Source organism: Zootoca vivipara, chromosome 3, assembly GCF_965207765.1.
Source record: "Zootoca vivipara chromosome 3, rZooViv2.hap1.1, whole genome shotgun sequence".
Classification (NCBI taxonomy): Eukaryota; Metazoa; Chordata; class Lepidosauria; order Squamata; family Lacertidae; genus Zootoca; species Zootoca vivipara.
In genome coordinates this window covers 62,108,081-62,126,642 of record NC_142586.1, presented here as the reverse complement: position 1 = coordinate 62,126,642, position 18,562 = coordinate 62,108,081, and the positions used below count along the sequence as shown (strand labels likewise).

The following is an 18,562-nucleotide window of genomic DNA, read 5'->3' as shown; positions in this document are numbered from 1 at the left end:
ATTTTGTTTAACATGACCTTCTTCCTATAAAGTATGCTTAGGACTACAGCCTTTGCTCACACCAACAACCATCAGTTAATACTATAGTACTCAAACTAAATGTTAGGACCAAACAACTAGATAGTCACAGGTTAGCCACCCTACCTTTCCCTCCCAGTATGTGCTCAATCTTGCCTATTTACACATATTAATTTTACACTCTTCACACTTGGTATATTTCAACTGCATCTTGATGATTATTATATCCCAAAATACTTATGAAAACACTGATGAGCTTTAACAAAGCTCAACTATAATACAAATGTTTTGTCAATTGTTCAGTTCCAGCACTTCACTCAGAACAGTGTGTAGTAATAAAAATGTACAGGGTGCAACAGATATTAATGCATTTGTGCAGTACTTGAGCTTTCAGTGCAGTTCACACATTGTTATTTTAATCCTCACAATACTCCTGTAAAGATTATTGGGGGGGCTGATGGAAGTAAGAGCCTAAGGCCATTCAAAAAGTTTATGGTAGAGATTTGAACAAGACACATCCCAGTTTGTAGCCCAGACTTTGTAAGAGCAAAGTGCCAGTCCCAAGGATACAGATCCATTTTAAAGGGACTTTGACCACCTGCAGGTTAAAATAGGGTTGGGGACAGTCCCGGGATTTGCAAATCTGTGCCCGGACAAATTCTGTCCCTGGGATATCCCCAGATTTACAAATGTGTCCCTGGAAAATGTGGCAGCAGCAGCCTCAGCAGCCCAGAGCCAGCCTGGTAGCACACTTGGCTCTGGCTGGCTTCAGGAGCTGCTCGCTGCCGCCGCCACTGCCAAAGAAAACTGGGGACGTCCAGCGGTTCAGATCTCCTGCCCCCTTCCTCCTTTGTTTTGACAGATTGGGGAAGGCTTGGGAGGCTCAGGCAGGTGTTGCCCAGTTTTTTTAAAAAAAAAATTGCGCATTTTTGTTTCACAGGGTGCAAAAGAAGGGCTTTGCACCTTGCCTGGCAGAGAAACCGCGCTCCTTGTGCCCCTCCTGGGCAACGGCCGCCTGCCCGCGACTTCCGAGCCTCCCCCGATCTGTCAAAACAAAGGGGGAAGGGGGAAGGAGATTGGGGGAGGCCCGGGAATCACAGGCGGGCAGCATGCCGTTGCCCAGTTTTTAAAAAACTGCGCATTTATGTTTCACAGGGTGCGAAAGAAGGGCTTTGCACCTTTATACGACATGCATGTGTGCTTCGGGCCCAGAGTCCTTTGCCTCACTATCCCCACTACTGACTCCCTGCTGCTACTCAGCTTTAAAAAAAAAAGTGTCCCTGGATTCATTGGGAAAAAAATATGGTAACCATAGGTTAAAAAATACATTTCCAGACAACACAAGTGGAGAAGGTGGGAGTTGGGACAGGGGGTGTAGATCTGACTGACAGCAGTGGTTTCCAACCAGGAATTCATTACATTTATATAGCTTTGCCAACGTTGCTCTTCAACTTCTAATCACAGTGATTTTGGATGGGACATAGAAATAAATTATCAGAAAGCAACTGCACCCAGTGCTCTTAACATAAAGACACAGTAGTGAGCTGAGCTCCTGAGCTCTGAAACAAAGAGTAAGAAGGACCCAAACATTTTCTTTGCCTGAAAAAGTAGTTGCTCAGGGGGCTTTAACATACAGGTAGGGCTTTACAGTGTCCACAAAACAGTACTGTAACACTGTTACAAAGCCACACAAAGAATTTAAATGTCAGACATTTCTAAGCCGTTTCCAAGACAATAGGCTTCCCAGTACATTATTACAGTATATACAATTCCATTAAAAAAAAATGGAAGCATACCATTCAAATTTAAAGCATACCATTTAAAGCATACCATTCAAATCACAGTAGAACAGCCTATTTACATATGCCTAGTACAATAAAATTCAATAAATACCAGTGAATACCCCATAACCACTTACATAGTAAAATATTTCCATGAAAAGTCAAGGATAACTGGTTTTTGAACCTTTCTTTAAAACCTGAAGGGAAAAGATTTTTAATTAAACTAAAACCCTAGAGGAACACACTAAATTTCATATAGTAAGGGAGGGATGGAGTCCTGTTTAAAAACTGCAAGCTTTAAAAAGCTTCTCTTAAAAACCCCCAAAACCCTTTTAGCTGTCTGTCTCAAATTCTGTAGCTTCATCTCTTCATAATAGACTATGTGTTTTATGGTTTGTTGATTTTAGCTGAGCTGCCTACCCATAACATCCAAACTGCAAAGCCATATTTAGTAGTAGTAGTAGTAGTATAGTAGTACCGGTAGTAGTAGTAGTAGTAGTGCACAGGCCTAACATATAGTAGTGTAACCTGCAATTTGTGAAACGAGGAATGATAGGTTAATATATCAGTTTTATATCATGTTTTGAGATTACAACATCCTCTGACAAATAGCTTGTGTCAATTTGTGTTCATTGTTATCTGCTGATGTTTAAAATTATCTGTTTACATCATGGAGACTACAAAATAAACTGGATGAGGGTTCAGAAACAAATGAACATTTTTTTAAATGCTGACATCTAGTTGTCAGCTTAAAGGAATATCTACAACCTCTTAGACTTATTCCTCACTGTGTTCTGCAATTTTTCCAATTCTAGACATGCACATTATCACCATAGCTGCCAAGTTATCCCTTTTTTAAAGGGATTTTCCCTTATGCTGAATAGGCTTCCTCGCGAGAAAAGGGAAAACCTGGCAGCTATGATTATCACTGGTTTTACGATTCAAAGATTAAGGAGTGTAAAGACAAAGCAGCTTGCTGCTGCCACTCCTATTATCCCCTTAATTTTTACTATTACTATCTTTCTTCCTCTACATTTGGGGCAAGTACCAAGTTCTGTTCTGTTCTGTTTTTTTTGTCTGAGCAATGTTCAAACAGAAAATATAAGCAGCAGGCCTGTGCATTCTCCCCCCCCCCCCCCGAGCCCATCAGCAACATGGATCGGCCTCAGGATGACCTAAACTGAACTGGGGGCCTTGCACATTCCTAAGTTTAATTTATTAGGGTTTTAAATTCTAATTAAACATGGATAGCAGTGAGGAGGGAGGAGAGCTTCTGTCTGTCTCTCCTCCTTCTCCACCCCTCACAGTTGATTTAATTAGGGTTTAAAACTCTAATTAAAAATGTGCTTGTCCACTCACCTCCCTTTTGACAGCCCCAGATGGACCCAACTGAGGGCGATCTGGGATTTTTCCAGAATCTGTGCACAGCTTCTTGAAAATATAGCTCAGGTTTGTTGATCACCCACGCTAAAAATGACTCGTTTTATTTTTTTAAATCACCTGTCTGTCAAATTATACTAAAGGAATATTGCAACCTGTTGTAAGCCAAACACTCACTCAACTCATCTAATAACAGAGGTCAGTGTGTGCCTGCCTTTTGCTCCTGAATCCCAGTGCAAGTAGCAGTTAGAACTGAGTGTCCTCTCTTTGGGAGAACAGTAAGCTTCCTGCAGCTGCTCCTTCTCTGGTAATAGGTGAGGCTAGGCTAGTACTTCCCTTGAAACAAGTCCTCCAGGGTGGCAGGGGATGCTGCCTCCTAATAGTCCCTGGTCCCCTGGCTGATGACAAGCCCAGTGTGTCTGCAGGCCCAAAGCAACTCTCGCTCTTTTAACTTCCAGGTAAATTTGCCGACAAGCTTTTGTAAATCCATTGCCCTTGTCCATCATTAAGTCTAACAACTGCCACTAAACCTTCCCCAAAATATTAGCACAAGCATACAGGGATGCTTATTAGCACAAGCATAAAAGCTGTTCGGCAGTGGAATTTGCTACCAAGGAGTGTGGTGGACTCTCCTTCTTTGGAGGTCTTTAAGCAGAGGCTTGACAGGCATATGTCAAGAATGCTTTGATGGTGTTTCCTGCTTGGCAGGGGGTTGGAGTGGATGGCCCTTGTGGTCTCTTCCAACTCTATGATTCTATGAAAAGTCTGATCAACAGCTTTTTTGAACTTATTGGCAAGGCAGATACAACTTCAACTATGAAACATAAATGTCGTTATAAGAACCTTGCTATATTTACATATGGCAAGGAAGCAGAAATACTAAATTACTAAGGTACATTATCCATCTGATTGTTCTGCAAAACTGCACCACCAAGTCAAAGTAAGCCAGGTATAATTACAATTAGGTTTATTTCTTTGTCATTTGCCTAATTGGTTCAAATATAAATACCACCCTATGGAACAGATGCCCCCAAAGGTAGCAAATCATTATTTTACAGCATTAAATGAAGGTTTCTAACGGCGGACTTCAGTGCCTGTCTACTCAAAAATAAGTCACACTGAGTTTAATGGGACTTAGTTCGTGATAAATGTATATCAGATTGCAGTACAAAAGTGTAAAAAAAAAAAGGATAGACCTGGCTGTTCCTCCTAGGGTAGCCCACTTTCCTGCATGTAATCCCTTGTTACATACAGCAATTAGGCAAACAGCTAAATACAGGATGGATTGACATGTTACTTGAAGATGAATTTAAACTCACAAAAAGTATTGCAAGTACAACTAAGGAAAATGTTTCCATTAGTATGTTATTAAAATCCAATTTTAGTAACCAAATCAACTTGTGCAAGGGTTTTGTTTTGTTTTTAAATGGCCCACTTTATTAGCTATGCCAAAAAAATGTGATCACCAGGACCCTTCCCTGCATATCCACACAAGGAAATGGGTAATTCCTGCTCCCTTCCCCAGATTGGATTGGATTCAATTCAATTCAGAAAGCACATTTGAATGTTTTCCCATTTAAGGCTGCAATCCTAGTATCACATACCTCTGAGTAAGCCCCACTGAATTAAACAGGACTTACTTTTGAGTAAGCAATGTTAGGATTGTGCTGTTAACTGTTGTGTGGCTGAGGCACTCCAGGCATCTTGGCCATATAAGGGGCAAGGAAGGTGGAAGCTTGCTGGGCTGTGATCAGGTGTGGCTGCCCAGACAATACACACCCACCTATGCAATTCCTAAGTTGGGGGGGGGACAGCAGGGGTGCGTCACTCTTTAGTGGCACACTAAACACGCCAAGCAAAAATGTGGAACCCTCAAGTGACACTTAAGAAGCTCAGCATACAGAGTCATCATTTATGAAGCCAAAGTTCTAAGACCTAAAGCTGCCTTGACACTTCTGGTGCCAAAACCTTGACAAGGGAGAAACTAGACTAAGGTCAGAAAACTGCTGAAATTAGAAAGCTAGAAACACAAGCCTGCTGTGAACAGACTATTAACAAACATTTGCAGAAAACAGATTGCAATTTAAATAAAACTAACTTGCTTGAGGAAATGCTTATAGTTTCTTTTACACTATAAACAAAGATATTTTAAATAAGCTTGATAAATACACTAAGTTAACTGAGAGTGACAGGGCACATAATTACAATACTGCATCACATGGAAACTAGAATAACACGAGCAATTACACATGATGTGTAAAAACATCTCCTGGACATATTAATTATCAAAGAAATACAGGTACCACAATCAAACTCCCCAAACTAACGATTAAAATATGGTTTCAGTCTCAGTAGGAAGCTTCTAAAACATAAGATCACCAAACCAATAAAAACTCAGTCAACTACCTGGGTGGAATTGAATGAAAGTACTCCCACTATTATCCTTCTGAAGCAGCTGCTAAACCTCAACCATGGAAAATGGTCCACTAACATCTTGGCATTGCACAACTTGCATGGTAACTTGCATATGTGTATATTTACAGTATACCTATAATGGCATCGTACTCAAGTTTGACCACAACAAGGAAAGCAACAAGGACTGGAAAATATAAGAGCTCCCAAGCTTCCTCCAAAGGAAGACTGATAATGAAGAGCAAAGCTCAGATTCAAGTAAGACTTGATAGCACCATAAAATAGCACCAAGCAGAATAAATGTAGGGATACTCTTGTATAACTGAACAGGGTGATGCCAGAAGGAGGTTGCACATTCTGCAATGACTTTAATCACAAGACAGAGTATGGGTCTGTTTTACCCTTGCAATAACAAAAAGAAAATGCCAGAACAACCAGATGCTTCAATTTATAAATAAAACACCTTTTTATGTAAAACATATGGCTATGTTCTACAAACTAAAAAGAATAATTTGCTACAGGTCTGTTAAGTGTCACAAATAACTCTACCAGTATTCTCAAGAACCAAAGCAGAATCCTGCATGTGAAAAAACTGATGATGATGTCTTCAGAATACCCACATTTCAGGTGTTATAGTGAAAACTTTTGAAGCTTCCATTTAAAGGGTATTCAGAACAAAAATAGCTTGCTGCCTACTAAACAGAGAAGTTCAAAAGAACATTTGCATCCAAATGTTGGAGTTGTTTACACCATTTTTGGGTTAAATGGTTGTGAGTGTTGTGGTGGAGCAACTATAGGTGTTCCTAGAGTAAAAAATTGTCTACATCCATTTCAAACTAGGTTCAGACCCAGATTCAGGACTGCATCAGCCTCAGTCACCCTCTATATAAAGCTATTGGGAGTTTGGGGCAAAGGTGTCATCAGTATGTTGATGACACCCATCTTGATTCTCAGTTACACTGAAATTAGGAGAGGGTGTGAAAGACCTGGACTGGTGCCTGGATGCAGTGGTGGACTGGATGAGGGCCAATAAACTGAGTCTGAATCATGGGAAGACATGGTTTGTGGGTGAGTGATTCCCAAATCTAGGAGATAACTCAGCTACCTACCCTGGATGGGATTGCATTTTCCTCTGTCTCTTCTTTACCAGACCAAACATATCCACTTCCTTCAACTTTTCCTCATAAGACTTTGTTTCCAGACCCCTACAAAGGACAGGCGCCTAATGGTGAGGGGTGATGGGAGTTTTAGTACAGCAATACCTCATTAGCTTCCTCTGACCTAAAAGGTCTCTTTATGAGAAGGCATTTTGTCTTTCGTTTACTACAAAATTAGCATTGCTAGTTTTTCTTCCCCATCTATCAAATGACAAAACTAGGAAACATGTTCTTGGATAGCATGAAACTATTTGCAGCTCACTCACTTACTCTTGAGTATTGGGTATATTCACAATTTTGTTAGTACAAACTAAGACATTTCTACTTTTGAGGTACTAGTCATACATAGGCTTATATTGGATAAGGTCTATTAAACCAGGGGTTTACTTCTGAGAAAATATGCACAGGACTTTATGTACATTTTTAAAATATACCAAATAGTACTATTATATCTATTAACTAAATTATAATTGATGTGCTATAGGCTCATAAAGCAGTAGAACAATCTGATGGCTGTTATTTAAGTATTGCCTACATCTCATTTTTCTCAAAATGTTGTTTTCTTTGGAGGGGTAGTTTTTTCCATGGTTTCAAAATTTTCAGAATTTTTATGTCTCTAATGACAACCTAGATTACCTGTCTATTAGCAGAACCTGTGACTGATTCTTGGATTAGCGTTATTTCCAAATTGGGAGTAGTGAGTAGTTTCAGTCCAAACAAACCACAATCAGTAAGCGAAGAACAAACCTTAGCTACAGATAATGCTATGTTTGTTGCAAAATAAATCACAACTTTCAGTTTGGATATAACACCACAGCAAGGATTGTGGTTTGCTGCCCCCACCTTCTAGTAAGGAGGAGCAGAACAGCCCAAAGAGGTGCCAGAACTCACCATGAACACCTACTCGTGAGCCCACCTGAGAGGTGCCGGAACTGAGTTCTGGTGAGTTCCAGCTGAAAAAAAGCCCTCGCCACACTATTTATTTGCAGAAGACACTGAAATTCAAGGAAACACAAACCACCTGTGGTGTTGAAAAATCACCAAGCTAGTAAAACAGGTGGCTAAAAGGAGATACTCTGGACATACTGCTTTATATATAATCTTCAAATTGCAGAGATCCACTGTTTATGAGATTTTCAGTGCTGAAAGATACTGCATAGGGAGATCTCATAGGGAGATCTCAAATAACCTTTCTTTATAGGTGCAAAGGTTTCTAACAATTAGTCAGTGCCTGAACGGATGACAAAGATTAAGAAGTTTCATCTCAGTTTCTATTAGCAAAATCACTGGATATTGCCACCTAGACGTAATAAACATCCTCATACAAAATAGAAGTTCTGGATTATAAAAGGGAAGTCAGGTGATGAAGACTGATGGTGACTCAGAAGTGTAAAACCTACAAGCAGTATAAATGTGGGAAACTGGTGGTTGGCACACTACTCTTAGAAGTGACTGGAATAAACTTACTATCATAAGGGAAAACACTAAATGGGAAAGGCTAGTTGTACAATTTACTTGTGCTGTGAACTGACCAATTTTTTCAAATTGATTTTAGATCAAAGTACAAAATGCTTACATTTGATGCTTAATATGGTTTATGTACTCAATAATGCAAAGACATTTTTAGAAAAGCAATTAAGATTTGATACCACTTTGTCATATATATGCAAGCAAAGCATCAGAAAGAAACAAAAGCAGCTTGGAAGATTTGTTAATCTGTTATACCTATTGGAATTTTAAAAGGAGGTAAAGTCAGTTGAGTCCATTGTGCCAGAAGGTAAAGAGGGAAAGGGTTAATATTGGAGGGGGGAATGGGAGTAGGTTTTTATTTGTGAAGTGACAGTTCTGGGACTACAGGCTACTTACTACAACAGTGGCTGGCTGGATGGTTGTGAAAACATTTGCACCAGGAATCTGAAGACTGGGAAGGTGCTGATAGCCCCCCCCCCCGACCTTAGGTTAATGTAAGAAGAATACAATTTCTCTTCCCTAGCTCCAAGACATTTCCCTAGACTTTCAAGGCCTGCTGTACACACCTCTTCCTTTGCATTAGGAAGATGGGAAGGTAAAGAAATAACTAAGAGGGCAATGAAGAGGGCAATAATCCAGATGACAATATCAAGCTGTGCTTCTATGTTTCATCAGGTGTTTAGGGTTATTTGAAAAGCATGCTAAGGCACTCTCTCCATAATCCAAAACTATTTTTCAACAAATGTGACAACAAAAGCATATAATTTTATATATATATATATATATATATATATATATATATATATATATATATATATATGATGCTCACCAATGGACAAACTGATCATAGGTGTAAATTGCTAAAAGCTGCCTATGTCCATTGTTGACAGTCAGTTCGACCATGAGTCTTTGTGGTTTCATACAGTGCTACAGGGTATTGTCATAAACAGTATTTGAAGACCAAGTCTTTTATCTAGGTAAAAGACACAGTGGTAGATAGAGCTTTTACAAAGTCTATTGTTCTGTCCTATTTTCTTCTCTAAGAAGTGATATGTAGCAACTCACTCCAAACTATCAAACTGATTTGAGTCTTCATTCACCTTTTTGTAACATTCCAAATTAACAGGAATCCCTTCTATGGGAAGCAGTGTCAGAGGAAGGATATGCCATAAAGAGCTTACTTCCTGTTTGTCTCACCCCATACTGAGCATCAGCCTCCACACATTGACCCATTCTCAATCTAGGTGGGTCAATACATGGAACCTGGTGTTCACTCTTAAAATCAGCAATTAAAAAATAAACAACAGCCATACCTTGCTGACTCTGACAACAACTACTCTTTCAGCTAAGGAAAGGAAGCTACTGCTAAAATTCAGAAAGAAACTGCTTCACATCATGAAATGTAAATGATTTTGAAGGTGTAAAAAGCCATATGCAGATTCAACATTGTGAATCTAAACTTGTAACTAAAAACAAAATAAGCAGTGCAAACAAAGACAAAACACACACACTATTTTTAAACTATTCTATCCAATGGGCAGACAGATTCTATCAAAGCTTACTCAGAAGTACATTTTGTGGCTAGTAAAAGCTTGTTCTTTCCACCAGAATTTTGTAAGAAAAAGGTGTGTGGCACACGCCTGCCCTAGCACTGCATGTGTCTTTAGGACAGGGGTGGCCACCCTGTAGCCCTCAATATGTTGCTAAACTATGTCTTCCCTAATTCTTAATAAGTGGCTATACTGGCTGGGACCAATTGGAGCTGTAGTTCAATAACATCTGGAAGGCCACAAGCTAGCCGTTCCTACTTCAGAAACTACAACCCTTTATAGTCACCATTCCAAGCAATCAAATCATGAAACCATCATCATTTTTGAGTGCACAAACTGAGAATTCCTTTGCTATGGTCAATATGCCAGGAATAGACCAACAAATCTCATTCATTCAACCTCAGCCTGTGGTTCCAGAAGCCTTCCTGCCCAAGCGCAACTCAGGCCCGTGGCTGAAGTGAGGTCACATAAGGCCACCAGACCTCCAACAACACCCAAGGGCAGGGGTCAGCAAACTTTTTCAGCAGGGGGCCAGTCCACTGTCCCTCAGACCTTGTGGGGGGGCTGGACTATATTTTGAAAAAAATATAAACAAATTCCTATGCCCCACAAATAACCCAGAGATGCATTTTAAATAAAAGGACACATTCTACTCATGTAAAAACATGCTGATTCCCGGACCGTCCGCGGGCCGGATTTAGAAGGCGATTGGGCCGCATCCGGCCCCCAGGCCTTGGTTTGAGAACCCCTGCCCAAGGAAAATATGGTGCCCTGTTCCTTTATTTCTACCTCTGACCATCAAAGAATGCTGCATGTTGAATATACACCGAATGACCTTAATGGAATTTTTCCATACGTTTGCTGGCTTTAAAAAAATAAAATATTTCTTTTCTTAACACCACTTACTCTCATTTAAGGGTGCATAGTATTGCAACTTTTATCACTGGACATGCTGTTGCAGCAGAAGAGACTGTTACTCACTATTTAATATTTTTAAAAAATTACTCCAACCCCTATTTATACCTTAGTGAAAAGTTCTACTGATCAACCACCACATTAACAATTCTTTTCTACTCAACTCATATCTAATCCAGCTAGCGTCCCTGCCACTCAAAGTTGTTCCATAAGAGCATACGCTATGCTGCTATGCATTGAATATGGGTTACTACCATTATTCTTCATTAAAGCTTTCCCTTAAAACATGTGCATTTCATCAAAACTAGTAGCGAAGTCATAGTGTGGGCATAAGCAAACTCCAGCCCTCCAGATGTTTGGGACTACAATTCCCATAATCCCTAGCTAACAGGACCAGTGGTCAGGGATGATGGGAATTGTAGTCCCAAGCATCTGGAGGGCCAAAGTTTGCCTATGCCTGTCACAGTGCAAGGAGAGCCACTGTGCTGCTGTCCAGAAGTTGTTGGGTGCAGCTCCAATCATCCCCAATCACCACGACCAATGCCCAGGGATGAGGGAGCTGGAGATCATCACAATGGTTACCTGTGACATAGAGCATATGCAATTATTCAACAATTTTTCTGAATCATTTCTATTTCCTCAAATTCAGCTACGAAAGATCTAGGCTTAATATTTGTTCATTTTGGTTTTAAGGACACACATCAACACAAAACAATTATTTCATTTACAGTAAAATTGTGTTTTACTTGTAAAGGAACACCTTGGAATGATTTATAGTAAGAACACCATGCAGCCAAATACATACGGTAGTGTTATTCCCCCCCAAAAAAAATTTCAAATTCATTTCCAGTTACAATGTGTAAAATAATGATTGCTATACAGAATCCTTATTTTCTACACTGAAAACATTATCTGTTGCTTTAAAGCAAGGAACCCTTACAGCGATATAAAAGAGTGATAGACATAAGGGTCATATTTCTGGTTTACAAGATAAAAACTAACTTATCTGCATTAAGCACCGCTAGGTAAACTAGACAGGCTGTTAGCTGGGATACTGCAAAAATGATCAGGATGATTTCCCAGAAAAATAAAAGTACTGGTTCCACTGCTAGTACACTCACATCAGATAAACAGAAGTAAATGCAAAAGAACAGCAGCTTCTCCCCGCCCCCACTCAAATGCATACCTGACTTGCAGAGTGAATTGAGACTAACTCCAGCACAGCAGAGTAGGCAATGGCAATCTTCTTAGTAAGTTTCTTTTAAGAAATACAATAAAAGGATACAGCCTTAAAGCGCCAGTCTGAGTCCCGATGGCAAGTATCTTCTGAACAGGATCAAAAGCCAAGGCCGAAGGCTGATAGGGGAAACCATGGCGTACAGTCTGTCATGTCAGAGTGGTGAAGCAATGGTGCAATGGGCGGAAGAAAAATAAAACAAAGAACAAATGAGAAAGAAGCAATGTCATTTTACTTTCACTTAATTAAAGGAACCGCAAGTATATGAAAGAGCAGAATTATCTTTTAAAAAGGGTAAATAATTAATTCAAACCTCACTGAACATGGATATGCTAAAATGAAACCTTAATTCTATCCCTACTCATGTATTTTTAAACAAAACAATCTACCCATTCACCTCTCACCTTTGTTGTATTCCTAGCCTAATCTGCAATTCTTTCCATAAATAGCTGTGGTTAAGACATCTGAATTAGAATCAAGAGTCCCTGGGAAATGTGATGATGCAGCCAGTTCTGTAAATTAAATGACCACTAATTATTAAAATGGCTCTTCAGAGAGCCATCACTATTTCTCTGAAGCAGGCCCTGAATGATATAAGCTTGCTAGCCCGGGGTATCTTTCAAAAAACTCTTACCTACACAGACACCTGCAACTAGAAATTGCAATAGCAGTCCCCTTCTTTGCAATATCTGAGCCAAATAAATTAAGGTGGAAAAAATACATTCTATCACATTCAGTCTCAAGTGCATGTCCCCCATGCCTTATAATTACAGAAATAAGTGTGCATCTCAGTTCAGCATTTTGTGGCACTAAAATGTAGGGGGGAATCTGCAAATAAAAGTATACTTAAGTGAAATACATGTGTCATATCTGAATCATCAAATTAGGCTAGCTGGTGGGAAGTTGCAGGGGAAAGGGGGGGCGAGTACAACACAGGTAACACTAAATAAAGTGTTTTAATCTTTAGGATCACCCCCCCTTTTTTTAGAGAAAGTGTTCAATACACAAACAAGTCAAACTATAGCAGCTTCGGCCACAGGTGTTGTAAAGGTAGAGATGAGCATAACATCCACATCATTTCCTATTTCAATTTGGCACAGCTGGTGAATTAAACTGCTGCATCATCCTTTTGGAATTTAGACCTCAACTGCATATACTGTGCTGTGTCTGGATAGAAATGTTACTAATTCATCCAACCAAGCACCCCATCCTAAAAAATTTAAAGGACTATACCTCTATAATGAATTGATTGTGCTGAAGCTTGTTAAAATGCCTGTGCATGGAATGATGGGGAAAATTCGGTGCCAGGTCCTGTTACCCCCCCCCCTTTAAAACACTGATGAACACAACACTGATGTTTCTCCTCCAGAGAGAGGCATCTCAAGATCCGCGAGTGCATTTTAGGAACACTGTAGCCTGAAACGCAAGCGGGTGAATTGTGGTTGGAGGGGGAAAAGATGCTGCTAAATAAAAGCCTAGAGTCCATCATAGCATCGTCGTCATCACCGTCGCCTCCCCCACCACCATAATTTTTGTATCAAAAAAGAAGAGGAGGAAGATAGATGCAAATCGACAGCTTTGGAACTGGAAGCATAAAAGTCCAGAGGCTGCAGAGCCCATCATGGCTACATCATCGTCCTCCACCCCCACCCTCTTCCTTCCTAACTGGCTGTTAACGGCTGCAGCATTCACCTTGCAGAGCTGGAAGTGCTCGGACTGTAGGGTCTCCTGGATGTCGTTCTCCCGGGTTGCAGGCGGCGGCTGCTGCGAGGAGGAGGCAGCCGAGGAGGAGGACGACGAGCCCGCCGTCAGGCCGTCCAGCACCTTCCTGATGTTAAATTTCCTCATGGTCTCTTCGGCGGCGCACCCTATTCTTCTCCCTCCTCCTCCTCTCCCTCCTCCCCCTCGCCACCCGCCTCTTGCCGTGGCTCCTGCTCCCGCCTTATCACACGCACCTCAGGCAAAGCACAGCAGAGGCGAGCCGAGGAAGGGAAGAGGCAGGCAGGCAGGCGGGAGGGCAGTACGCCTGGTCCCGACGGGGTCGAAGCGGGGGGGACACCGAAACAGAAACGCCTCTTTCTCCCCTGCTCTCTCCCCACCTTCCCCTTCATCCAACCATCCCCACCACCATGATGTGCACGGAGGGGACCGAGAGCCAGACGCAGAGAGGCGAAGGGGGCAGAGCACAGACACCCTCGCCAGGTAGGGAAAGGGAGTGGACCTGGCCGAGGAAGAGGAAGAGCCCGACAGGAAGGAGGGAGCACGGAGTAAATAAATATAGCGCGAGGTTAACGCAGCAGCAGCAGCAGCAGCGCTTCCTCCTCCAGACACGCACGGAAAGACACACACACACAAGCGAAAGCCGGGAGGCGGCGGCGGCGGCGGCTTCCCCCACCCTCCTTCTGCCGGGAATACTCTGAGCGCCTCCCGCCTCGCTTCTCCCTCCAAGGCTCCTCCTGGAAGGCCTCTCCCTGGCAGCCTCTTGCAGGCTTCGCCGTTCCCTGCCTTGCTGCGCCTCGCCGCCCAAGCCCTAATCCTGGGCCCTCTCTCCGCCACTGGCTTCAGGCCCGTCCCTTCCCCACGCACACACGACACGACACGCACACCCCCCTCGCTACTGCGCGCCTGTCAAGCGAGCGAGCCGAGTGTGTGTCTGCCTAGCTGCCTCTCTCGCTCTCTCTGCCTCCGTCTCCCCCCCGGCGCCCGTGCGGCTGCGAGCCACCAAGAAGTGACAGCGACGGCAGCCTCAGCTTCCCACCCCTTTCCCCTCCTGCCAGTCGCGCATAGTGGGAGCAGCTACGGAAGCCGCTGTCATCCCGCCATGTGCCCCCCGCTCCGCCGCCTCCCGCCTTCCTCCCTCTCCCTCTGCGCCCCAGACGCCGCTGCAACTCCGCCCGCCTCGGACTCCGGCCTCCCCTCAGTGCCACTCCTGCCCCGAGAGCGTCACCTGAGGCGCTTCGCAGTGGTGGTGGCGGCGGCTGTGCCGCCGGCTGTCACACGCCCCCACAACCATCCTCTCGCAAAGGCTGCGCCGGGCTTCCGCTACCTCCTCCTCCCTTTCCCAGCCTCGGTTCCCCTCCTCGCTCGACAAACACGGAAATTCAGCCCCCGCCGTGAGAAAACAGCGGCAGGAACGACGCTGCTGCTGCTGTCGCCGCCTTCCTTCTCCTCCTCCTCCTCCTCCCTCCCCCACCCGCTCTCCACACGCCACCACTGTGGCAGCTGCCGCTGTTGCCTCCTTAAACTGCTGGTGGTGGCAAAGCCAGAGCGAGTAACGAGGAGCATGCGCGCTCAAAGGCCTCCAGCAGCACCCGGATGTCACTGCTTTCCCCCCACCTTTCCCTCTTTATTTATTTATGCATCTCCCTCGCTTCCCCCAATTTATTTATTGCTCCTTAGTAGTGCCTGGTCGAGGTCGGTGCAAAGAAGGCCTTTAGGGCCGCAATCACTTACTCAGGGAATAACACCCACACCAACCCCTAACGTGCATGATTAGATCCAGCTGCACGTGTGGTGGGTTTGGCCCCACTCTCTCGCGTTAACTCTCCCTTCTGATGTGGCTTAAACAGCTACGGCTAAGAGTAAGCCCCATGGAACGCAGCGGGACTTGTTTCCTAGCTGAAAGTGCATAGGAGCGGGCTGTATCTTAACTGTTCAAAGAAAGGAGTAGCAGCGCAGGGCCACCTCGGAAACTGATCAGCTAAGGCAGTTATTCGCCTACCGTGTTTCCCCTTTTTTAAGACACCGTCTTATAACTTTTTTCCCTCAAAAAAACACACGGTGGCTTATTTTCAGGGGGTGTCTTTTTTTCTTTCTTTTTTTTAAAGTGCCGGTACAACTGGGTCCCACTGGCTCAGGATGCTCAGCGCTCTCTTCCACGCGCATTATCAGCACCACACTCTAGCCAACTGAGCTATCCAGGTTTTACAACATAATACTGTAACATAATGCACAACATGATGTACATAACATCCATTAAATGAAACAAGAAAATAAGGAGATTATTTAAATACAATACATAATACATAGCAAGCAATTGCAGCAATTGAAACTGGGATTTTTTAATGCTACGTGTGTCCTCTACCATTATTGCTGTCAACCAGGCTGGCAGCAGCTCTCCAGGATTTCAAACTTGGGGGTACCTGGGGGTTAAACCTGGGATCCTTATGCATACAGAGCACAGGGTGCTCTGCCACTTTGTTATGGTCCTTTCCGTTTTCTGCCTCTTCTATTCTCTCCCTTTCCCCTCCTACCCATCCTGAGTCAAGGGCTCTCCTTCCTTGGAGGCTTTTAAGCAGAGGCTGAATGGCCACCTGCCATGTATGACCTAGCTGAGATTTTTGCATTGTAGGGGGTTGGACTAGATGACCCCCGAGGGTCCCTTCTAACTCTACAATTCTACCGATTCAACAAAGGGCATCATTATCACCATCACCAAACTGGTCCAAGCAACTAAGGAGAACGTCTTGCGTACACCCCTGTCCTTTTGATTGGCAGCTAAGCTTCGCCTGGCCGGCTTCCGAGTTGCAGCACCCGATTCTGCAAAGCTCGCCGCGCCGATGGGAGGACGCCCGCCTGCCTGCCGCGCAAGAAGTTAGGCAGAGCCGCACAAGCTGCACAAACTCTGCAAAGAGGCGGGGGCGGGGGCAGTCCTGCCAAACGGGTTGAGTAACCCCGCCGGCGGGATACGGAGATGGCGTAAGGGAGCTGCCTGCTTCTGAGGCGGCCTTTCGAGAGCCTCGGGCGGCAGAGAGGCGCTCCAGGGCCGGCGGCTCTCCTCGGGGACGGGAAGAGCCGCATTTCCTGAGGGGAACAGCCTGCGGGCTGGGCTCTGGGGAGGGGTGGGAAGGTGCTTGGCCCCTGCTGCCCCCTCAGCTGTGAGGTAAACCTGCAACGAGCCCACACTTTTCCCTCCGCAAGCAACGAGCCCCTCTCTCTTTCCTCCTGACGCTCGTGCCCTTGGTGCTCCGTGCGGGAAGGAGGGGGAGAGGAGCGGCGTCAGCTCTCGGCAAGGAGGCCAGGGCAGCTGAATGATGAGCCAAAGAGGAACCTGCGCGGCACCTTTTCTCTGTCGGGGAGGGGGGGGGGAGAGAGACGCGATCACAAACATACAGAGAGAGACAGACGCGCACACAGGGGGAGAGAGAGAGAAAGACGCACGGGGAGAGAGAGAGACGCGCACGCACACACAGAGAAAGAGACGGACGCACACACACACACACAGAGTGTGCAGCGCTGCTTCGCACTTTGTCAGCGCTGCAGCCGCCGCCACTTCCGAGCGCCAACCCGACCTGGCAGGCTTCCTCCTCCTGCCATCGCCGGCATTGCAGGAGCTGGGTCCTGCTGGCTTGTGCCCTCGGTGCTCCGTGCGGCACTGCTGCACGCTTTATCGGCGCTGCAGCAGCAGCCACCGCTTCCGGGCACTGACCCGACCCAGCAGGCTTCCTCCTCCTGTTGCAGCCAGCATGCTGGGTCCCGCTAGCTGGTTGGGGCGCTCAGTGGTCTTGCTCCGCACATCGCGGAAGTATGGCTTATTTTCGGGGTATGTCTTACATTTCTCAAATGATTAAAAACCCTGCCATGGCTTACTTTTTGACTACGTATTAAAAAGGGGGAAACACGGTATATATCCCCCGCCCCCAGAGTCTGGGTCTGCTGATTCAGCACGTTCTCTTCCACGTCCGCCCGCCGCCAGTGCTACAGAATAGTGCGGCGGCCCTTGGAGGTGATTTCCGCTGGTGCCTAGGAGAGCCCGGGGTTCTGTTCCGTGTTCTAAACTCCGCGCAGTAGTGGAGAGTATAATCCCCTCTCCCCGTTGCTTTCCACAAACGCTCCTCCTCCGCTTTCCACGCTTCTCCAGGTTTGTGGTGGCTCAAGCTGAACTGGAAGAAGTTTCCCGAGAGAAAAGCAAAAGAAGAGCGAATACAGTAGCGTTTTTTGCTTGCTCTCTCGTGTTTTATGATGCTAGTAGTGGGATAATGTTCTGTACAGTATATCTGACATGAGAGGAGAGCGTTCTGCAGGATTTTGATTGTGGCAAGATACTGTTTTTAGAAGAGAAACGAGACAGTGGGGTTAAAGTATTGGATGTGAACCCTTCCAAACTTTGACAAATCACCTAAATCTGAAGTAATGTGAGAGAACAGTTGTGCAAGGATTCACCAGTTTGGACCCCACCATAAGCATAGCTGCCAAGTTTTCCCTTTTCTCACGAGGAAGCCTATTGAGTATAAGGGAAAATCCCTTAAAAAAGGGATAACTTGGCAGCTATGCATAAGTGCAGGCCGATGGGCGCCTTTGGCAGGTACACAAAGGATGGGAGCAGGAGGGCACCCCTTACTAGGCACAAAAGACCGGGCACTGATACAGCTCCTTGCCAAGGGCATAAGGGAGCCTAGGTACACCTGCTGTTGTGTAACACTTGGTGCATTGAAAAGAGCTACAGAAAATCCTGATAATGTTATTGTCACCCTACTGTGTTTCATCAGGCAATGGCGAATAACTGTTTGGTTCTGTTTCGGACCAAGCATGGATGCTAGTTATTGTTTTCTTCCCATAAATTTGTGTCCCACCACATCTTAAGGCTGAAAGGTATTTAAAATAGGGATTTATAATGAAATGAAGTAGCAATTCATTTTTAAA

General features: G+C 44.5%; 1 protein-coding gene across 6 annotated transcripts in view; it reads right to left on the bottom strand.

Moving 5' to 3' along the window:
- Positions 1 to 14,838, bottom strand: part of STXBP5 (syntaxin binding protein 5) — a 120,322-nt gene extending 105,484 nt beyond the window's left edge. For all 6 annotated transcript variants that reach the window (XR_015949327.1, XM_035108797.3, XM_035108798.3 and 3 more), the window contains exons 1-2: positions 13,613 to 14,838; positions 11,969 to 12,066 (exon numbers count right to left, since the gene is read on the bottom strand). Coding sequence is in view for 5 of the 6 variants with exons in the window: in XM_035108797.3 (XP_034964688.1) it covers positions 11,969 to 12,066; positions 13,613 to 13,768 (254 nt within the window). In the remaining variant the exon portion in view is untranslated. The remainder of the gene's footprint in view (positions 1 to 11,968; positions 12,067 to 13,612) is intronic.
- Between the last annotated feature and the right edge of the window lie 3,724 nt (positions 14,839 to 18,562).